This window comes from Schistocerca americana, chromosome X (genome assembly GCF_021461395.2).
Source record: "Schistocerca americana isolate TAMUIC-IGC-003095 chromosome X, iqSchAmer2.1, whole genome shotgun sequence".
NCBI classification, from domain to species: Eukaryota; Metazoa; Arthropoda; class Insecta; order Orthoptera; family Acrididae; genus Schistocerca; species Schistocerca americana.
Window position 1 is genome coordinate 271,727,137 of NC_060130.1, and position 21,618 is coordinate 271,748,754.

At 41.8% G+C, this 21,618-nt stretch overlaps 1 protein-coding gene across 2 annotated transcripts in view; it reads right to left on the bottom strand.

The window, feature by feature from the left end:
- LOC124555528 (rab11 family-interacting protein 1) overlaps positions 1 to 21,618 on the bottom strand; it is a 105,986-nt gene that overhangs the window by 55,316 nt on the left and 29,052 nt on the right. For both annotated transcript variants that reach the window (XM_047129482.1, XM_047129481.1), the window contains exons 3-5: positions 12,782 to 12,887; positions 12,537 to 12,674; positions 2,693 to 2,856 (exon numbers count right to left, since the gene is read on the bottom strand). In XM_047129482.1, the coding sequence (XP_046985438.1) occupies positions 2,693 to 2,856; positions 12,537 to 12,674; positions 12,782 to 12,887 (408 nt within the window). The remainder of the gene's footprint in view (positions 1 to 2,692; positions 2,857 to 12,536; positions 12,675 to 12,781; positions 12,888 to 21,618) is intronic.

Consider the following 21,618-nt stretch of genomic DNA (forward strand, 5'->3'; position numbering starts at 1 on the left):
TTGAATCGTTGGCCTCATTCAGTTTCCGTTTCGTAGATGTTGATTCTGAAGATGATTGGCCCATTGTGAGAAAGTCCCCCAATGATTGCCAGCGTCTCTGATGGTGTACTCCTTCTGACTAGGGGGCCCTTCAGAATGGAGTGCACCTGATTGTTCACACCTCCCGAACATCTGAGTGGGGGGCCAATTGGAAATTTGGGAAAGTAGCAGCTCAGGAAATCACCCCTCCCTGGGCATGGCCTGTACCAAGGGGTACCTGCAGACGCTACCTGTCAACCCAGGGTTAGGAATTATGCATTACCCAGTTACCCGTTATGGGTCAGAACCATGAGCTTGCTTCCAGGAGCGCACAGGGAGGAAGAAGAAAAAAAGAGGGACCTCAAACATCAAAGTGGAGGAAGGATAGGAGAAGCGGTACGAAAAAAGAAAAAAAGGAACAAAAAACAATGGAGAGACTCTTCAAACACTGGCCACTGAAAATGCAGAACACATTTCCAAAAACATCCCAGACATGTTCCCTAAGGGAGGGGGAATGGAAAAGCAAGCGGATAGACATGTAGTAGAGAAGGGAAACTATGCTGCAAAGGCTGCGGCCCCGTGGTAGGCAATCACAAACCCGTCAAAGAGTTCAGCTGCAGAAAAAACAAATTTTTAAACTGTCATTATTTTTGTAGTATTCTGTGATACATGGAAATCCTAATTCAATGTGTTTAAGTCGCCCACTGGCAATAGCAGAAAATCATTCTCTGCTGTCCCACGTAAAAATAAATACCAGGGAGCTCAGTGCGTATTTCATCATGAATGTCATATGATTTTCCTTCTTCAGGTTCAATGTTTCACACTCTGCAGATAGTAAGAGACAACTAAATATACAATAATCAAATCATACACCTGCGTTTAATTACCATTAGATTTTTTCCTGCCCTGCTCTTACTCTCTTCATCTTTTTCCATCACTGCAATCACCACTAGCTCTTGAAGTTATAAAATCTCTCCAGTTCATATCGTAATCCACTGTTTTATCATTTGCCTAATTCCTTTACTCTTTACTCTTCCACAAAAGTGACTGATGCGACCTGAAATTTAATCTTGCTGCTTTGCAGACCACAGTCTTAAACCCATTTTTCTTCTGTAAGTCCCTTCTCTTCCTCTCTCCTCATCCAATATTATTTCCAACTTTTCCTTTTCCAGATCTATCAAGTTTAATGCACTTTTTCACTCTATTTCATCTAGTTTCAAAATCAGATAGCTTTAGTTCTAGAATGCCAAAAACCAATATCCATTCGCTTTCCTCCAGTACACAAAGTTTATGAAAATTTGATGGTACAGTCATTTAATCAGTGTAAAAATAATATAAAATTGGTGTAAGATCTACAACGCAGATAACATCATGATGTTAAGGTGAATTAAATACAAACTGGAAATTTTGTTTTACGTGTTGTTTACTGAACAGAGAGCAGCACGATCTTTGCAAAACTGCTAATTGTTGCTTTTGTTTCCAGTGATTATTCTGCCCAGTTAGAATGTTGTCGTGCCATTTCTTTAGTCAGAATTGCAATGTCAGAGCAAAAGGTACCATCATCTGTTGTGCAATGCATTATTATAAAGTTTCTCACAACAGAGAGTGTAAAACTGTACAAAATTTTGAAGAGACTTGCAGCACAGTTCAGAGCTGAGAAAGACTCATGTGTACATATGGCACAAACAGTTTTCTCATGGGCAACAAACAGTTGAGAACACAGCTTACCAACATCACCAAAGGACCAGCATGGCTGGAGAAAATATTCACATTATTAGCCAGTTTACTGAAGATGACTGCCGAATAACAGTTGCCGAAATTGCTACTGAGGTTGGCATCAACTACGGTAGTGCTCAGGCAATTACTACTGACAACCTTGGATTTCAGAAAGTGTTTGCAAGGTGGGTGCCTCATCTTCTCATTGCAGAGCACAACTTTCACTATCTCAAGGTGTGCAAACGGCTACTGACATGCTACCAAACTGAAGGGAAACATTTTTTGCACTGGACTGTGACCTGTGATGCAACGTGGGTGCATCACTACACCCCAGAATCAAAAAACAGTGGACATATCTGCACCATCACAGCCAGAAACCATCTCTCTGAGGGAAAGGTTCTTAGAACAGACTGTTTTTCATTTTAAACGAGTTATTCTCATTGATTTTCTCCCAGAGCATCATACCGTGCACACTTATCATCAGAAATAAAGTGTACTTTCAATCTGGGATTTGATCATGCTTCATGGCGATCTTGATCCCACATACCGGCCTGAACTCAATAAAAAAAAATCAGAAACTGTTCTGGACCACACGAGAACATCCTCTGATAGTACAACTTACTGCCCTGCAATTTTCATTTCTCTGGCCCACTAAAGCAAGCAGTCAAGAAGAGACAGATTTAACAATGATGGCGCTAGCGAGGTGTTCATGTGCAACTGCCTGCTGTCGCGGCCACGCTCATTTTACAAAAACGGGATCAAGAAACTGGCTATCTACTGTGAAAAATGTGTTTCCTCTTCAGGAGACTATAAATAAAAATGAGTTCTTGTGTATGACTTTTTCTCAAGATTAAATATTAATAAATTTATTACAAAATCTGGTTTATATTTGTTTCACTGTAGCAGTATACCATGATAAGAGATTACAAAAAATAAATAGGCAAAACAACAAACATACCGACAGATTGTGCCATGTGAGACAACTGTCCAAGGGACTTGTGTTTTTCTTTTTTACTTAGATCGGTGAGGCTTCCAGCTTTCACTATAAATGTTACTTTCACTTCAAGTTCTCCCCTGTGTTTCTGTTTCTCCTTACCAGGCTTACTTTTTAGCTCATACCATCTGAAAAGCACGAAAAGTGATATGTTCTGTCACTGCACATAACCATGAAATTTATTCTGTTTAACACATGCAGAAATTTTGTATACAAAATGAAAGAAAGGGAAAGAAAACTTAACTTCTACTAATAGTACAGCACGTGCACCATATTACACATAGAAACAAACAACACTCATTTAAAGATTTTTATATGCTTTGTTGCCATTTTTGTGCATCCTGTCTTTAACATCTTTCAGGTTATCTTCATTTGTTAAAAACAGTTACATGGCATGGATACCATTTCATCTTATGGTATAATTAATAATTTCTTAAAATTTACTAATTCTGATGCTTAATCAAACATTGCTACATATGACTGATGTATAAACACAACACTTTCACATTTGTACCAGGGATGGACAAACATCCCCAAAAATCAAACTGCATACCTACATTTAATATACGAGGGTAAGTCAATTATTATCCACAATTTAGTTATATTTTTGTTTATTTTGGTAGTACTGTCATTTTACATTGTTGACACATGCTTTGTTTATTTGCTGTTATATCTTTGCAATTTTCAAGCTACTAAGTTAGTTTCGTTATTGCTGCCATGCTGTTAATTATGGCTGCTCTGCTGTCTATTTGCACCAAAGAAGAGCAACATTCAGTGATCCGTTTTTCTGTGGTTGGAAGGCATATCAGGGGCCGAAATTCATCGAAGACTTTCGGTACAGTACAGGAACACTGTTTTGTCACAACGTAGGGTCTACAAATGGAATGAAAAATTCCGAAATGGTCACACAAATGTTACACACGATGAAGGAGCCGGACGGCCATTTACCGTCACAAATGAAGAAACTATTGAGCGTGCATGTAAAATGATTCTCTTAACCAGACAATTAGCTACTGATGAAGTGGCACATCATCTGCAAATTAGTCATGGTTCTGCCTACGAAATCATCTACAACAGACTTAGGTTTCATAAAGTTTGTGCAAGATGGGTCCCAAATCAACTCACACAGTTGCAAAAAACATATGCGCTTGGACATCTGCAAAAAACATTTGGATCGCTATGGTAACAAAGGGGACAACTTCTTAGACAAGATCATTACTGGTGGCAAAACACGGATCCGTCATTAAGAGCCGGAGAGTAAACGGCAGAGTATGGAATGGACACATCCAAATTCACCATGCAAGAAAAAGTTCAAGACCCAACCATCCACAGGAAAACTAATGCTTACAGTTTTTTGTGACACACAAGGTCTAGTACTGGAACATTATGGGGAAAGAGGCAAAACAATAAACAGTGTAACTTACAGTGAGATGCTTACTGCCAGGCTAAAGCCTGCAATTCGAAGCAAACGCCAAGGACTGTTGTCAAAAGGTGTTGTGTTGTTGCACGACAATGCCCATCCACATACTGCTGCCCAAACTGCTGAAACGCTCCAGAAACTCAAATTGAAGTACTGGATCATCCTCCATATAGTTTCGATCTTGTCCCTTCTGACTATCACTTGTTCGGTCCACTCAAACAGGCATTAAGGGGTCGCTGATTCGCCTCAGACAAAGCAGTGAATGAAGCGGTGCATTCCTGGCTCGCAGTTCAACCGAGAACCTTCTTTTAAGAGGGCATCAGGAAACTTGTACAACGATGGACCAAGTGCATAGAAACGCAAGGAGACTATGTCAAAAAATGATGTTTTTGTAAGTTTCCTATTTGATTACAATAAAATTTTATAATTACTTTGCAGATAATAATTGACTTACCCTCATATATTAAAATTTCAACACTCAGAAGCTGTCACCCAAAACAGATTACATGAACAATGGTTGGTTGGTTTTGGGGAAGGAGACCAGACAGCGAGGTCATCGGTCTCGTCGGATTAGGGAAGGACGGGGAAGGAAGTCGGCTGTGCCCTTCGAAAGGAACCATCCCGGCATTTGCCTGGAGCGATTTAGGGAAATCACGGAAAACCTAAATTAGGATGGCCGGACGCGGGATTGAACCGTCGTCCTCCCGAATGCGAGTCCAGTGTCTAACCACTGCGCCACCTCGCTCGGTCTCATGAACAATGACATATACATAATAATTATGGTCACAACATGTAATAATAAAGTTCCTAATCAAAGAAGAAACAAAACAGTCCAGAACCCAAGGCTGCATTATGAAATAGTAGTACAGAGTGCCTAGACAAATAAAAATGGCCACACCAACTTGTTATCTGGAGACTCTTAACTAAAGAAACATTGTTCACCCAAGAGATGATGATTTTCATCAGTTTCCCTAAACCTGCTATTATGGTTTGTCAGAATAGGCCACAACTAATTTTCTGCATCATCCTTGTCTAAAGTGCTCGGTCTCTGTAATCGTGTCATTGAAACTTCCTGATACATTTAAACTGTTTGCCAGACTGGGACACAAACCTGGAACCTCGTTTCTTGCACACAATGTTATTAACCACTGTGCTATAGATGCATGATGCATAACCAACAATCAAGGAACTAACTGTCTCAGTGCAGGTTTACTTTTCAAACTTCACAGAAACACTCCTTGATGGACTATCACTCCCAGAAGCATGTGAGAAAATGGGCAACAGTTTGAAGATTGATTCCAAGCATAGTTCCTGGTTTGGGTCATAGTCCAGCACATAGTTGTGATCTATCACAGTTTCAAAACAGCGTACACTCTACTTGAAATTGAAAAAATCATTCTGCAACTTTGTAACCAATGGATATTGAATTTTGTTTCCTTTCCTGTTGCTTGACTAAGAGATTTGCCATATGATGTAAATTTAAAATGCACATCACAGCTCACAACAGAAGATCCCTTTCAGAGACACAATATGTGACAGAGAAAGAGAGAGAGAGAGAGAGAGAGAGAGAGAGAGAGAGAGAGAGCAGGTGGAGGGGAGGGAGGAATTAGCAAAAAATGTGGTGAATTAAACTGATGATGATGATGATGATGGTTATGATGGTTTCAGGATGCCCATCTCTCTTGAGACAATTGCCCACTAGCATATATTAGAGATTTAACAGACTGTCTGACAATAACAATCAGTTGCTTATCAATTAATTAAAATGGATAGTAAAAAGGACGAATAGGGTGTGTGTGTGTGTGTGTGTGTGTGTGTGTGTGTGTGTGTGTGTGTTTCACACTTTAATAAAACTATAACACAGTAATAACAAAAAATACTGACAGAAAACAACAATTAGTTGAAAAATATAGTTAAGTTTTTCCCCAGGTACATGCATCTGGCTGACCACTAATAAAAGGAAAGAGCAAGCCACTCTCAGAACAAGTAAAACTTGGTTAACAGTTCTATACATGCACATTAAAAGAAACTTTATAAGCATTAAACAAAATAAATGAACACACAGTGAAAATTACAAAGTTTTGGTTCCAATAATTGTGACTGATTTGATCACTGACTGAAAACTGATGCACCAACCACTCTGAGACCTTTTAAAATACCCTATTGAGTAAACTGAGCAGGAGTCCTGTCAAGACACAAAACTTTAAAACCTTTTTCACATTCATCTCATTGTTACTTAAAACAGTGGACAAATTGTTATCAAGAAAAACTAGTGTCCTCTTGTCAAAATATAAAATGAAATTTGGTACATGAATATGCCACAAGTAGTGCATACTGATAGGTCCTCACACCAAAGGAGGTGCCCGTGTCTGAGGATACCATTATATTGTCAAACAGATTGAAGTCGCTTTTTTCTGTCTTTGTGTCTGGAGGGATGATTGTGACAGCAAAACTGTTGCCAACATTAGTCTTAGTTTGTTGTTTTCTACCTCCAGCCACTGAGTTACATCACTGGCATGTAACTCTCCTCCTCAAAAGTGAAATAATAGTAACCAATAGGTAGTACATTATTTTCCTAGCATGTATCCCTTGCTGCCATGTAGCCTGCTCATTTCACTAGATTCTTGTATGGCTCAATACCCAACAGAATGCCACTTACTTCCCTTGCCATTGTAGTACATGATGGGTGTCTTGTATGACTTGTATTTACTTCAACTGTTGGATACACCTGCTGAATGGTCTGTAGGGCACATGGAACAGACACAAAAAGTATTCCATCGACTGCACATGTGCTCCTGTGCCTTTACGACTGCAAAGGGCTCTGCACTGAAGACTAAATTCATCTATTAATCAGGGAGCATACTTGCTTCAATTCTGTGTTAAAACATTTAGGTCCACCACACTGAGGTTCATAAGTTACTCCTTCACTTTAATCACAAACAGTCTTGTTGCCCTTATTCGATTTACATACACAAGTTGTGCTGCTGGTCAAACAAGAGGATCAGAAGCTGGAGACTGTACGAGTGACAGGATCTTATATGCATGTCACACAAAGAGGAACTTCCACAGGGTGGTTAAAAATGGTGACCAAACCTCAGCACAGAGGTTGGGAACAGGTTGTTCTGAAGACTCTTGCAGCCATCTAATGCCCACATGGTGAGTGGAGTCCAAGGTCTTTATCTTTTAAAAACCATTCAAAATCCAATATCGAACAATTTTTTTTTCTTTTTCCAAAACAACTGGTTTCAACAGTCTTAGCTGTCATCTTCAGGTCTTAAACATATTTTTTTTTTTATATTTTTCTTTTTGTAGCAGTAAAACGTGTTCATTTTACACTGAACCTCATGCACAACATGTCAAGTGGATAAAACTCAGCACATTATAAACATCTGTCATTGCTAAAATATTTAATAACTAGCAGCACCTTGTCCAAAAGGCCATGTCCATTTACATGTTGCTCACAGATGCTTGTTACATGATACAAATACAGTAGACATCTGTTTACATATGCTGACACATATCAAGTGTACTATGTTTGTATCATATAACAAGCACCTGTGAGCAATACGTAGATGCTGTTTGGTATGTGTCAGCATATGTTAACAGATGTACTATTGTGCACCGTATTTGTATCATGTAACAAGCATCTGTGAGCAATATGTATATGGACATGGCCTTTTGGAAAAGGTGCTGTGTGTTTTTTAAATATTTTAGCGATGACAAACATTTATAATGTGCTGATACCAGAGAAGGAAAGTGCTACTCACCATATAGCGGAGATGCTGAGTCACGATAGGCACAATAAAAAGATTCACACAATTAAAGCTTTCGGCCATTAAGGCCCTTGTCAGCAGTAAACACACACACACACACACACACACACACACACACACACACACACACACAAACGCAGCTTGCACACACATCAGCAGTCTCAGAGAGCTGAGACCACACTGCAAACAGCAGCACCAGTGCATGATGGGAGTGGCGACTCGGTGGGGGTAAGGAGGAGGGTGGGGCGGAGAGGGGGAGGGATAGTATGGTGGGAGTGGCGGACAGTCAACTGTTGCAGTTTAGACTGAGGGCAGGACAGAAGGTGTGGAGGGGGGAGGGGGTAAGTAGTGGAAAGGAGATAAATAAAAGAAATTAAAAGACTGGGTGTGCCGGTGAAATGACGGCTGTGTAGTGCTGGAGTGGAAACAGGGAGGGGGCTGGATGGGTGAGGACAGTGACTAACGAAGGTTGAGGCCAGGAGGGTTACGGGAACATAGGATTTATTGCAGGGAAAGTTTCCACCTGCGCAGTTCAAAAAAGCTGGTTTTGGTGGGAAGGATCCATATGGCACGGGTTGTGAAGCAGTCATTAAGATGAGGGATATCATGTTTGTCAGCGTGTTCAGCAACAGGGTGGTCCACTTGTTTCTTGGCCACAGTTTGTCGGTGGCCGTTCATGCGGACAGACAGCTTGTTGGTTGTCATGCCTACATAGAATGCAGCTCAGAGGTTGCAGCTTAGCTAGTAAATCACATGACTGGTTTCACTGGTAGCCCTGCCTTTGATGGGATAGGTGATGTTAGTGACCGCACTGGAGTAGGTGGTGATAGGAGGATGTATGGGACAGGTCTTGCATCCAATCGTGTGATTTACAAGCTAAGCTGCAACCTCTGTGCTGCATTCTATGTAGGCATGACAACCAACAAGCTGTCTGTCCATACGAACAGCCACTGACAAACTGTGGCCAAGATACAAGTGGACCACCCTGTTGCTGAACATGTTGCCAAACACGATATCTCTCATCTTAAGGACCGCTTCACAGGCTGTGCCATACGGATTCTTCCCACCAACACCAGCTTTTCTGAACTGCGCAGGTGGGAACTTTTCCTGCAATACATCCTACATTCCCGTAACCCTCCTGGCCTCAACCTTTGTTAGTCACTGTCCTCACCCATCCAACCCCCTCCCTGTTCCCATTCCAGGACTACACAGTTGTCATTGCACCGCCACATCCAGTCTTTTAATTTCTTTTATTTCTCTCCTTTCCGCTACTTAATATCCCTCCCCCTCCCTGGCCCAGACCTGAAAATGACAACTAAGACTGTTGAAACTGATTGTCTTGAATAAAAAATCTTTTGTGTGATCTTGGCTTTTTAATGGTCTTTAACAATTGAAGGGCTCAGTGGAAAAGGAGCATATGCCACCAGAGTACGTTGTGTCAGGAAATGGGAATTAAGGAAATACGATTTTGTATAGTAATGTGAACTCCTGCTGTGATACCAACAGTTGTTACAGTAACTAGATGGTGTTTTGCTAATACTATTAAATATTAAGCCACTTTATTACAATTTAAAGTACAGAAAATGAAATCCTGGATATGTACACACATTACATAGCATGTCATTAATAGTCAAATTCCTCATCAATGTTTTCCAGTTCCATTGTATCGTCACTACCATCACCATCACTTATCAATGACTGATAAAAACTTGAATATATTGGAGGCAGAAATTGCAGTAAGCTTTGAAGGTCCTTGAACTTTGTTGCCTTAATTTGACATCCATTTGGATAATTAGGAACTAACTGGCAGTCTGCAAGCTTCATAAATCGTCCATGACACTTCTATACACTAACTCGCACAGGTTTTGTCAGTTTGAGTGTGTGAAATTTGATATATACAGAACGTTCACCACTCACTAATCTAAACACCATTGTGTTTGTGATGTCTGCAGGCTTTTTGTCAACAGTAACGTTATGTTTGATGATAACTGTTCATTATAGACGACACAGACACAAAGTCGTCTTTCTTCATTTCAACCACAATGAATGGGTTCTTTTGCTTGCTCTTCAACCCATTTTGCTGGACTGTACACAGCCTGTGTCTTTCTTTTCAGCTTCTCAGTAACTATAAAATCCCAGACACTTGGCAGGAACATGTGACCAGGGAGGAGAAACTTGTGCTCAACATCAAAACATTTTTTATCAAGGAGGTACAACCACAGACATAGCACAATATAGTTTTTACTTTGTCCAACACATAAATCAGAATAAATGATGAGCGTTCAATGATGTTCTTCCTTCACCATGTCTAAAGCCTTTAAAACGCAGGTACCTACTTCTTCATTGGCCCCTCTAGATGCAACATTCTCGGACCAGACACACATCACTGCCTTACCAGACACATATCACGGTCTTCTTATCACTACAACGGTGAATACAGAAATTATATGTCCAAAGTTGTCTCTTATAGAAAACTGTTTCCATCAAAATATATGGTGTTGGCAATGCTTGTCCATGCACAAAACAAGCACATCACTACCATCCTGTTTCAATTCATTTGAATCACTTTTCAGGGCACTATATGCAGCTTCAGCTTTCTCAAGGTGTAGTTTGATGTCTGTGGATTCGGTGTTGTTACGTGCCTTAGCAGAATCACAAATATGACATATATCACTCAACAGCAATTTAAAACCAATATTATATTCCCTGTTGAAAATGGTTTCATACACATGTTGTTGCACTGAGACTTCATCTGTATTTTTAAGATCTTCACAGTTCAAAGGATACATTCCAGCAATCGACTGAACAGAGGTTACGTAGGACTTGTTCAGATTCTGTAACAGAGGTTATGTAGGACTTGTTCAGATTCTGTGTTCGACTATAATGTGATGTGTACCTTGGAAACATTTCAATGTGATTTCTAACTTTATTTTTTCTCTTGTTATCAATGCCATGAGGTCTGTAAGAATGCCTGCCTCTTCTATCCTTTCTAGGTGTATGTACTGATACATGTGTTGTAGATTCATGACTCTCAGTGTCACATTCTTCATTGCTATGGACAGTCCTCAAACGTGCAGCAGAAATGGCATGAAAAGCTAAAAATGCAGTCCTACACACTTCAACCTCAGTAAATGAAGTGTCACAAATAAAATACCTGAAAGAAACACTCCTCTGGCTAACTGTTGGAACATTCCTCTTCTTTGGACACACTTTTTTGCACTTATTAGGCCACACTAATCCAAATAAATAAGTATTTTGCTTGTTATAATTTCCCAACTGATAAAACTCAATAAATATTGCCTCCTTCTGTTCTTCATTCAATGTTGAGTATTTGCAGAAACTAGTTTTCAGCATGAATCACTGGCACTACGAAACACTTTCTCGGGCACAATCTTATTTTTTCAGGATATATTGTTTTCCATTGTTTCTTAACCTCTTTGTTTTATTATCTTTCCACTCATTTTCTTTACAATTTTTTTTTTTACATTACTATTGCATTTTCTTCATGATTAACATTAATAGCAACACCTATTGCCACCCTCTTGGAAACACATGAACAACATCTGAGAAAAACTTTCTCATTGGCTTTCCGAAACAAGTCAACCAATGAGACGAATTTACTCATGAGACACAGATACAATTGGCATGGGCCTGTTTTTCACTGGGAATGTGTCAGTCCCGAATAACAGCAAATATTATACTCTCTCTTTAAAGGAATGGGCACATGCCACTGTGCTAGAAGTTCCCACCTCCGATGCTAGATGGCATTGGCTGTCTTCCTGTACCAAAATCACAAAATCACTGTGCAGGTGGTATGTGCCCCTTTCCCACTGGGCCCCTCAATTCAAACAAATAATCCTTCAAGACTCTCATAAGGAGAAAGTTCAACCAAGGCCTTTATATAGGATGGACGTGCTGATACCAAATTTTTTTCTGATAAGTTTTTTTTATATCAGTTTTTACAGTTCAAGGGCTTGTTACTGTTCTCCAGATATTTAATTATGTATTATGTATGCTTTAATGGTTCCTTAAACCTTGAGCCTAAGAGACAGTAAATCATAAGGAACCCCCATAATAAGCATCATTCTCCGAGGAATATCATACTTATAAAGATGAGCTGAAAAGTAATGTCTCCAATTTTTTAATGTGAAAACTACTCAATCTTTTTAGACAAATGAGGTTTGAGGTATATTTGGCACCAACAACATGAAGGTTGTCCATTTCATGACAGCTGCAGCACTTTTCATATACAGATGACCAATAATTTAAGGTGCATTTGTTGCACATAGAGTACAGCTTCTTCCTGTGTCACACACCACATGTCTGCCACATGCATTATAAAACCACTAATTGCACTGCAGTATGAGAATTGCTTCTCTATCCATCTCATTACTACGGTATCATTTAGAAACTTCAGCAATAATGCACTCCCTTTTATGAATGGTGAGTTAACTTATCACAGTATTCACACAAAACTAAGCAAAGCATATGTAACTTAAAGCTACAATGTAAAGTTCCATCAAATCAAAAAGCAGTTGAACATGAAGGAACTGCCATAATCATCAATTTATTTACACAATGACAGACTGGATAAATTATATGCAGAAAAACTTACTTGCATCTTGGCCTTTCATACACATCAAAGTCTGCCAGAGGAATGTTAATTACTCCTAGGAATTCATCTACACCCATAAAATTGCGGTGTAATGCTGTCAAGACAATTTCAGCTGTATTTCCTTGTTTAGGTATTGGCCTGAAATATAGATGTGTTGAAATATTAATGCTTACATATGAATAGAAACACTTATAATTTAATTACAATTTCAACAATTGTGGATTGCAGAAAAAGTGATGCCTTACAGTTCACATTCTTCATGCCATTCGACATCTTTGTCTGCCTTCTCCTTGACTGATGTCTGATACTTCTCCTTACCAAGTGCAATAGTAACAAAGGCATCATTGGTTCCTATAACCAAGTAAAAATATATACATATTTTATGCCAAAACATATTCATCTTTAAATGAAGTCACATACTACCAAATGAGTATGCATTACTTAAAAATAAAGGCCACATTAATCTACAACTTCATTAGGAGACTGCAGTGAACATCTACACAACAATCATTACTGAGGAGATCTTCTACATTCATTCTTCTAAAAACAGATTAACTATGAACTTTGTTATTACTGCCATATCTTTTTCCACTTTTAAATCATTTTATTGTAACAGACAGTACACGACCCACAACACAAATACCATGTATACAATAAATACGTGCTTGTGGAATATCAGAGCAGGTATGTGATTGCATTGAAGAGTACACAGTTAGCAGATAGTTTTCAGTAAAGACAAGTGGCTACCCAAATTCCTGGAATAATATGGTGCCAAGATGCTCCTGATAAATTAACTGTGATTGGAGGGGGTGGGGTGGGGGGGGGGGGGATGGGGGCGGAGTGGCCGCATACCACAATAATGACTTTTCTTTATCTCAGCTGAGCTACATACCAGCCATAAGCAGTAGTTAAACTACAGTTTTTAAACATCAATAATTTATATGCAACGTATTCATATTGTCGCAGAAGAAGCTGAGTAGCTCAGTCGCCGTAGTGTAGTGGATATGATACTTGACTGTTGCATGGAGGGTTGTGAGTTCAAAACTCACCTGAAATGTAAGATTTTAATTTCTATATTCAGTTCGAGTACATTCTGGAAGTATCCACAAATGTCAAGAATAATTGTACTGGAATGTTCTGTAGCTGTATATATACCGTATGTGTTCTGGCTGGAGGCAGTTCGCTCCGTGCTCTTACATGTGCAAGTGCTAAATAAACCTTCGATAAGTGAAGTTAGTGTTCGTCATTCATCTACTTTCATATTCCTCTATGTGACATTATTCTGGTGGAGATGCTGGGTATTGGAACTTGTGATACCGCACATTATCGACGACACAGTGGCTCCCATCAGGCCACAACAGAGTCGCCGTTTACGTGGCGAGAAACCCGAGTTCGAGCCATATTCAACAGATCGCAATCTATTAGAGACAGAAGAAGAAGAGAACATTACGATGACAGCAACTGTGTGCCACCACATGAGACATCCTTCCGGGTTCTCTGGTGGTGATGGCCAAGATCCAAACAAGTGGCTGAAGGTATATGAGCGTATAGCCAAATTTAACAAATGGGATGACACTGTGTGTTTGGCTAATGTATTTTTCTACTTGGAGGGCACTGCAAAGCAATGGTATGAGAACAACGAGGAGAAGTTCACAAGCTGGGAAGTATTTCAGGTGGAACTGTGCAAGTATTTCGGCAACACACAATGACAGAAGTGCAAGGCTGAAGATAAATTAAAGTGCAGGGCACAGCGCCCAGGAGAAATGACAGTACCCTACATTCAAGGCGTCTTGGAGCTGTGTAAAGTAGTGGATTGTAGAATGAAAGAGAAAGATAAGGCTGCACATTCATGAAGGGTGCTGCTAAGGACATGTATCAACCCCTACTCCTGAAGGAGGTTTCGACAGCAGACGGACTTCATGAAATGGTGCCAGTATATCGAGACAATGCATCAAAAAATAATTACACGCAAGAAGTTTGAACGGCTTCCAAACATCATATCAATGTCTGTGAAGGAAGAAGAAACTGATTTCACAACTGTTCTACGTCAGATAGTGCGGGAGGAAGTTCAGAAAGCACTTGGATTGCACGGCGAGCAAAAAACCGAGACGCTTCAAGAGGTCATAAGGAAGGAAGTGGGACAGACATTGAACCCAATCTCCCTTCTTTCATTTCCCTTTAAAACGGTGAAAAAGTTGAGACCCAGGCGAAATTACATTTCTACAATGCCGCATCAGAAACCTGTTCGGGCACCAAGGAAGACTGACGTCTGGAGGACCCAGGATAACCAACCAGTGTGTTTCCACTGTGGATAACCTGGACATGTGGTGCGCTATTGTCGAGAAAGGCAGTGGGTATTTGATGACGACTGTGCCAGAAGACTGATCTTAGCCGACACCAACTCCGGAACGACGAAGATGAACAAGAAGATGTGCGTGCAGGACGACGTAGGTCACCATTGCCGCAAGCTAACCACTGGAGAGGACACTCCCCAACACACCAATCAAGGTCTCCAATGCCGTTTAGAAGCTCCAGCCAATCACCTAGCTGCCACAACCTGAAAACTAAAGGGTGTGGCCTTTCTTGGAGGTGAGGCCGCAGAAGAGAAAAATCCTCTGCCATCGATCACTACAAAAATGATAGGAAACTTCATCGATATTCTGATGGATGGCCGACCAGCCCAATCTCTTGTGGACTCTGGAGCATCATATTCAGTCATTTCAGAGAAGTACCGATGCCAGTTACAGAAAACATTATTCATCGACAACAAATCATCTCTGCTGAAGGTTGCTAATGGGAAATGTGTAAAACCTACAGGAAGATGTGGCCATACACAGGCCATACACAGCCCTTAAAATTCATTATCTTACAAGAGTGTAGTCATGACATCATTCTCAGATGGGACTTTTTGAAAGCTTCTCAGGCAATTATAGGTTGTGGTCGCTCGAAGATTATGCTAGACGAGATGAGGTACTGCGGACAGGAAGATGCACATCTGAGTGTGTGGAGACTATATGTGCTGGATGAAGTGGTCATTCCTGCAGTCAACACTAGAAAGGTAGCTGTCATGTGTCATGTCTGCATCAACCCATGGATCTTGTAGTGGAATGTAAGAGAAGCATATCACTGAAGAATAACTTGGTCATCCTAGCCTCTGTCGCCTCGTTTACGAACGGATTCAGTGTCTTGTGGATAGTTAACTGTCGCTGAGAACCAAAGATCCTTCCAAGACGCATGTGTGTGGCAAACGCTGAGCTGTTAACTGCACAACAGTTGAGCGTCATACAAACCTCTCATGCCAAGTCTGCGGGTGAAAGTAGCGCTACCACTACAAGACAAGATTGCCATCCTCCAAGAGTTCTCTGAATGCTTCAATCCACAGGTGAAGAGAAAATTCGGCAAATCGATGGTGAACCACCGGATTAGCACTGGAGACCATCAACCAATAAGCCAGAGAGCATACCATGTGCCAGCAACGGAACATCAAATAATTCGTGGCGAGTTAGAGAAAATAATGAAGAATGACATCATTCAGCCTTCGCAGAGCCCATGGTCACCACCAGTGGTTCCCTTCAGGAACACGGATGGCAGATGACGTTTTTATGTTGATTACAGGAATCTTAATAAGATAACTAAAAAGGAGTGTGCTCCCTGTCGCCGTTAGATAAACAGCTGCCACCAGCAAGTCGTATACTCTTAGCTCACTTATTTGTTACATAGTTTAATTCTTAATTTCTTTGCGTGTCTTTGGGTACTTGCATTGTTTAATTCACAAATTTCATGTGTATTATACTATTTGAGAGTTGTAGCATGGCGTTTTAGTACCTGAATAGTGTAAATTCGCGTAGTCTCGTTCTGCCGCCGAGCAGCGTGTCAGCAGTGTGCAAGTAGCAGCTTTACTGCATTTACTAGGCAATCTTATACAGGGTGATTCAAAGAGAATACCACAACTTTAGGAATTTAAAACTCTGCAACGACAAAAGGCAGAGCTAAGCACTATCTGTCGGCAAATTAAGGGAGCTATAAAGTTTCATTTAGTTGTACATTTGTTCGCTTGAGGCGCTGTTGACTAGGCGTCAGCGTCAGTTGATGCTAAGATGGCGACCGCTCAACAGAAAGCTTTTTGCGTTATTGAGTACGGCAGAAGTGAATCGACGACAGCTGTTCAGCGTGCATTTCGAACGAAGTATTGTGTTAAACCTCCTGATAGGTGGTGTATTAAACGTTGGTATAAACAGTTTACAGAGAATGGGTGTTTGTGCAAAGGGAAAAGTTCTGGACGGCCGAGAACGAGTGATGAAAATGTAGCACGCATCCAGCAAGCATTTGTTCGCAGCCCAGGAAAATTGACTCGCAGAGCTAGCAGAGAGCTGCAAATTCCACAATCAACTGTATGGAGAGTCCTACGAAAAAGGTTAGTTACGAAACCTGAACGTCAACTACCCGAGGCGATGGATCAGCCGCCAGGCAGCCCGTGACAGAGCACTTCATCACTGGCCTCCAAGAAGCCCTGATCTTACCCCCTGCGATTTTTTCTTATGGGGGTATGTTAAGGATATGGTGTTTCGGCCACCTCTCCCAGCCACCATTGATGATTTGAAACGAGAAATAACAGCAGCTATCCAAACTGTTACGCCTGATATGCTACAGAGAGTGTGGAACGAGTTGGAGTATCGGGTTGATATTGCTCGAGTGTCTGGAGGGGGCCATATTGAACATCTCTGAACTTGTTTTTGAGTGAAAAAAAACCTTTTTAAATACTCTTTGTAATGATGTATAACAGAAGGTTATATTATGTTTCTTTCATTAAATACACATTTTTAAAGTTGTGGTATTCTTTTTGAATCACCCTGTATTTTAATAACCATTTAAATTTTGTGTCGAATTGTTTGTGCTCTCCATAGATTAGTTCAGACGTTCTTTGCACAACAGTATTTCGCATGGATAGGGACTGCAACTGCTGTGTTCGGATCTACATCTACATCTACATTTATACTCCGCAAGCCACTCAACGGCGTGTGGCGGAGGGCACTTTACGTGCCACTGTCATTACCTCCCTTTCCTGTTCCAGTCGCGTATGGTTTGCGGGAAGAACGACTGTCTGAAAGCCTCCGTGCGCGCTCTAATCTCTCTAATTTTACATTCGTGATCTCCTCGGGAGGTATAAGTAGGGGGAAGCAATATATTCGATACTTCATCCAGAAACGCACCCTCTCGAAACCTGGCGAGCAAGCTACACCGCGATGCAGAGCGCCTCTCTTGCAGAGTCTGCCACTTGAGTTTGTTAAACATCTCCATAACGCTATCACAGTTACCAAATAACCCTGTGACGAAACGCGCAGCTCTTCTTTGGATCTTCTCTATCTCCTCCGTCAACCCGATCTGGTACAGATCCCACACTGATGCGCAATACTCAAGTATAGGTCGAACGAGTGTTTTGTAAGCCACCTCCTTTGTTGATGGACTACATTTTCTAAGGACTCTCCCAATGAATCTCAACCTGGTACCCGCCTTACCAACAATTAATTTTATTTGATCATTCCACTTCAAATCGTTCCGCACGCATACTCCCAGATATTTTACAGAAGTAACTGCTACCAGTGTTTGTTCTGCTATCATATAATCATACAATAAAGGATCCTTCTTTCTATGTATTCGCAATACATTACATTTGTCTATGTTAAGGGTCAGTTGCCACTCCCTGCACCAAGTGCCTATCCGCTGCAGATCATCCTGCATTTCGCTAAAATTTTCTAATGCTGCAACTTCTCTGTATATTACAGCATCATTCGCGAAAAGCCGCATGGAACTTCCGACACTATGTACTAGGTCATTTGTATATATTGTGAAAAGCAATGGTCCCAAAACAATCCCCTGTGGCACGCCAGAGGTTACTTTAACGTCTGTAGACCTCTCTCCATTGATAACAACATGCTGTGTTCTGTTTGCTAAAAACTCTTCAATCCAGCCACACAGCTGGTCTGATATTCCGTAGGCTCTTACTTTGTTTATCAGGCGACAGTGCGGAACTGTATCGAACACCTTCCGGAAGTCAAGGAAAATAGCATCTACCTGGGAGCCTGTATCTAATATTTTCTGGGTCTCATGAAGAAATAAAGCGAGTTGGGTCTCACACGATTGCTGTTTCCGGAATCCATGTTGATTCCTACATAGTAGATTCTGGGTTTCCAAAAACGTCATGATACTCGAGCAAAAAACATGTTCTAAAATTCTACAACAGATCGACGTTAGAGATATAGGTCTATAGTTTTGCGCATCTGCTTGACGACCCTTCTTGAAGACTGGGACTACCTGTGCTCTTTTCCAATCATTTGGAACCTTCCGTTCCTCTAGAGACTTGCAGTACACGGCTGTTAGAAGGGGGCAAGTTCTTTCACGTACTCTGTGCAGAATCGAATTGGTATCCCGTCAGGTCCAGTGGACTTTCCTCTGTTGAGTGATTCCAGTTGCTTTTCTATTCCTTGGACACTTATTTCGATGTCAGCCATTTTTTCATTTGTGCGAGGATTTAGAGAAGGAACTGCAGTGCGGTCTTCCTCTGTGAAACAGCTTTGGAAAAAGGTGTTTAGTATTTCAGCTTTACGCGTGTCATCCTCTGTTTCAATGCCTTCATCATCCCAGAGTGTCTGGATAAGCTGTGTCGATCCACTTACTGGTTTAACGTAAGACCAGAACTTCCTAGGATTTTCTGTCAAGTCGGTACATAGAATTTTACTCTCGAATTCACTGAACGCTTCATGCATAGCCCTCCTTATGCTAACTTTGACATCGTTTAGCTTCTGTTTGTCTGAGAGGTTTTGGTTGCGTTTAAACTTTGAGTGCAGCTCTCTTTGCTCTCGCAGTAGTTTCCTAACTTTGTTGTTGTACCACGGTGGGTTTTTCCCGTCCCTCACAGTTTTACTCGGCACGTACCTGTCTAAAACGCATTTTACGATTGCCTTGAACTTTTTCCATAACCACTCAACATTTTCAGTGTCGGAACAGAAATTTTCGTTTTGATCTGTTAGGTAGTCTGAAATCTGCCTTCTATTACTCTTGCTAAACGGATAAACCTTCCTCCCTTTTTTTATATTCCTATTTACTTCCATATTCAGGGATGCTGCAACAGCCTTATGATCACTGATTCCCTGTTCTGCGCTTACAGAGTCGAAAAGTTCGGGTCTGTTTGTTATCAGTAGGTCCAAGATGTTATCTCCACGAGTCGGATCTCTCTTTAATTGCTCGAGGTAATTTTCGGATAGTGCACTCAGTATAATGTCACTCGATGCTCTGTCCCTACCACCTGTCCTAAACATCTGAGTGTCCCAGTCTATACCTGGTAAATTGAAATCTCCACCTAAGACTATAACATGCTGAGAAAATTTATGTGAAATGTATTCCAGATTTTCTCTCAGTTGTTCTGCCACTAATGCTGCTGAGTCAGGAGGACGGTAAAAGGAGCCAATTATTAACCTAGCTCGGTTGTTTAGTGTAACCTCCACCCATAATAACTCACAGGAACTATCCACTTCTACTTCACTACAGGACAAACTACTACTAACAGCGACGAACACTCCACCACCGGTTGCATGCAATCTATACTTTCTAAACACCGTCTGTACCTTTGTAAAAATTTCGGCAGAATTTATCTCTGGCTTCAGCCAGCTTTCTGTACCTATAACGATTTCAGCTTCGGTGCTTTCTATCAGCGCTTGAAGTTCCGGTACTTTACCAATGCAGCTTCGACAGTTTACAATTACAATACCGATTGCTGCTTGGTCCCTGCATGTCCTGACTTTGCACCGCACCCGTTGAGGCTGTTGCCCTTTCTGTACTTCCCCAAGGCCATCTAACCTAAAAAACCGCCCAGCCCACGCCACACAACCCCTGCTACCCGTGTAGCCGCTTGTTGCGTGTAGTGGACTCCTGACCTATCCAGCGGAACCCGAAACCCCACCACCCTATGGCGCAAGTCGAGGAATCTGCAGCCCACACTGTCGCAGAACCGTCTCAACCTCCGATTCAGACCCTCCACTCAGCTCTGTACCAAAGGTCCGCAGTCAGTACTGTTGACGATGCTGCAGATGGTGAGCTCTGCTTTCATCCCGCTAGTGAGACTGGCAGTCTTCACCAAATCAGATAGTCGCCGGAAGCCAGAGAGGATTTCCTCCGATCCATAGCGACACACATCATTGGTGCCGACATGAGCGACCACCTGCAGATGGGTGCACCCTGTACCCTTCATGGCATCCGGAAGGACCCTTTCCACATCTGGAATGACTCCCCCCGGTATGCACACGGAGTGCACATTGGTTTTCTTCCCCTCTCTTGCTGCCATATCCCTAAGGGGCCCCATTACGCGCCTGACGTTGGAGCTCCCAACTACCAGTAAGCCCACCCTCTGCGACCGCCCGGATCTTGCAAACTGAGGGGCAACCTCTGGAACAGGACAAGCAGCCATGTCAGGCCGAAGATCAGTATCAGCCTGAGACAGAGCCTGAAACTGGTTCGTCAGATAAACTGGAGAGGCCTTCCGTTCAGCCCTCCGGAATGTCTTTCGACCCCCTGCCACACCTTGAGACGATGCGGGCTGAGTTGACACCCCTTCGCTCCCAGCTTCAGGAAGTGTTGGCTTCGGTCACACAGCTTGAGGCTGTTGCCAATGGGCATCACTGTGGGGGTCCGGACGGGGGTTTGTTGGGGACGACCAACTCGTCCCACGCATCCCACGATTGGACTACGGCTGTGGTTGCCCAGGATACTGCCCACACTGAGGCTGACCCCTCATCCATAGTAGAGTGGGAGGTCGTCTCGAGGTGTGGCAGGGGGCGAAAGACATTTTGAAGGGCTGGACGGAAGGCCTCTCCAGTTTGTCTGATGAACCGGTTTCAGGCTCTGTCTCGGGCTGATACTGATCTTCGGCCGGACATGGCTGCTTGTCCTGTTCCAGAGGTTGCTCCTCAGTCTGCAACATCCGGGTGGTCACAGAGGGTGGACTTACTGGTAGTTGGGAGCTCCAACGTCAGGCGCATGATGGGGCCCCTTAGGGATATGGCTGCAAGAGAGGGGAAGAAAACCAATG